Source organism: Octopus bimaculoides, chromosome 4 (assembly GCF_001194135.2).
Source record: "Octopus bimaculoides isolate UCB-OBI-ISO-001 chromosome 4, ASM119413v2, whole genome shotgun sequence".
Classification (NCBI taxonomy): domain Eukaryota; kingdom Metazoa; phylum Mollusca; class Cephalopoda; order Octopoda; family Octopodidae; genus Octopus; species Octopus bimaculoides.
The window spans coordinates 2,255,944-2,257,947 of NC_068984.1; the positions used below are offsets into that span (position 1 = coordinate 2,255,944).

The window sequence follows — 2,004 nt, forward strand, 5'->3', positions numbered from 1 at the left end:
GTCTTGAGGCCCAGCTTTTGTGTCTGTGGCCACAACATTCTCTGATCCAGTATGTTCATGGCTGTGGTCCTTACCAGGGGCACTGTCGCCATGCATCATAACTCCATGCATTTGTTTTGCTATATCTTGAGGCCCAGCTTTTGTGTCTGTGGCCACAACATTCCCTGATCCGCTATGTTCATGGCTGTGGTCCTTCCCCGGTGTCTTATCCCCATGCATCATCACACCGTGCATGCTGTCGGCAACAGTTTTTGGTCCGTTTATTTCATTTCCAGCCACGTCATTACCACCACCACCATCACCGCCATCACTGCTAGAGGCATCTGGTGGAACATCAGATTTCACATCCGAGACATTTTGATCAATCGCCATTTGCTTAACAAGTTCCTGTTGATTCTGCTTCTGTGAGTCCCCATCGACCTCGATCTGGTTGTCTTGGTATTTCAGGGCAGTGGAATTGGAATCTGTAAAAGAAAACAGAGAAGAGATTAGAATGCAGGGAACAAAGGAAGGAAAGAAGTAAAACCAAAACAAATATTTTTTTTTTTCCATTCAGTCCTCGGTTTCTTACTTGGCAGCAACTGTGTATACACAGCAAAAAACTACAGATAACAAAACAACAAAACGACGTACGTATAGCGTATCTAAGACTACATTATCCAGTGTGTCATTAGTATTTTAAAGTCTGCTGGGTGTGATAGAAGGGATATTTCACTACAATTTCTAGCAGTTGGAGCGACCACCTAGAGGCTTTCTATTTGCCTCGTTATCAAGAGTTCGTTCCCTAGTCTAATACTTACTGAGGATTAGTTTTATATGTTTGATGCAATAATTACCGATATGAATGGTACTTTATCGACACCGAACTGATGATAGAATGTATTCTCTGCTAGATTTGAACCCTGGTTCTGGGATGGTGAGATCAAACAAAACTTTGCAGCTGCCTCAGCGCCACCTTCAGTAACATAACGTTTTATCAAACAGTTTATCAAAGACTAACCTTGTTTTCTCGTTATTGTAGATAAAATAGTGAGAGAAGAGGCGTGTCCCTATTGAGGGGAGGGGGACAAAACTCTTCTCTGTATAACAAGGTGTGAACTCAATTAATTTGTGACTGATGACTTTCATGACATTGCTAATTGAGCGATTAATGAAGGTGAGAGATGTTGGTGTGAAAGTCTGGCAGTGATCTTAATGAAGCGGAAAATAAAATGAAGCCGATAAGTTTCCCTTTAAAACAAATTCTGTTGCTTATCAACATTTGAATATTTCATGGATTCATAGGTCTTTCTTTTTATTTATTTATTTTCACTTCTTAAAATGCTCTCCGTCTTTCAATAATGTCATCAAGCAACATTTTGATCTCATTTTAGATTCAATGAAGTTCGATGCATTTCCAATATTCATCCCTCCCCACCCCACCCACTGGCTGATATTCATCAATACGATGGCATTTTAAAAAAATATTTCCTTTTTCAACAATTCCCTCTGCCGACAAATATACAATTCTATATATTTACTTCGTGATCCAATGACAAATATTTTTCCGAATCACAAAATCGTAATAATCGATAACTCTCAATAAAGTTCAATGTGGCTGTGAAACTTTATCGATTTCATGTCTTTTTTTTCTTCTTCTTTTCTCTCTCTTTGCAAATATTCATTATTATCATTGATTTGACTCAGGTTCGTTTTTATTCGGGGGAAGGACTTATGTGGATAGCGGGTTATTACCTGTAACCTTAGGTATCCACTAACTTTCAATAGACTTAAGACTCTCCAGATAATCTTTCCTGTCCCTAAGAAGCAAGCTTTTATTATTATTATTATTATTATTATTATTATTATTATTATTATTATTATTATTATTATTATTATTATTATTATTGCCTTTGCACACCTTCTAACGCTGGAGATGTACTACAGTGAACTAAGGTAACGCCTCTTATTTTTCGAGCACCTTCCGGAGTATTCGAGCGGTTCCAAGCAGTGCTGTTTTCTGCA

General features: G+C 38.1%; 1 protein-coding gene across 1 annotated transcript in view; it reads right to left on the reverse strand.

Annotated features, from left to right (window-relative positions):
* LOC106879621 (uncharacterized) overlaps positions 1–2,004 on the reverse strand; it is a 26,735-nt gene that overhangs the window by 1,959 nt on the left and 22,772 nt on the right. The window contains exon 2 of the mRNA XM_052966856.1: positions 9–464. Within this exon, the coding sequence (XP_052822816.1) occupies positions 9–464 (456 nt within the window). The remainder of the gene's footprint in view (positions 1–8; positions 465–2,004) is intronic.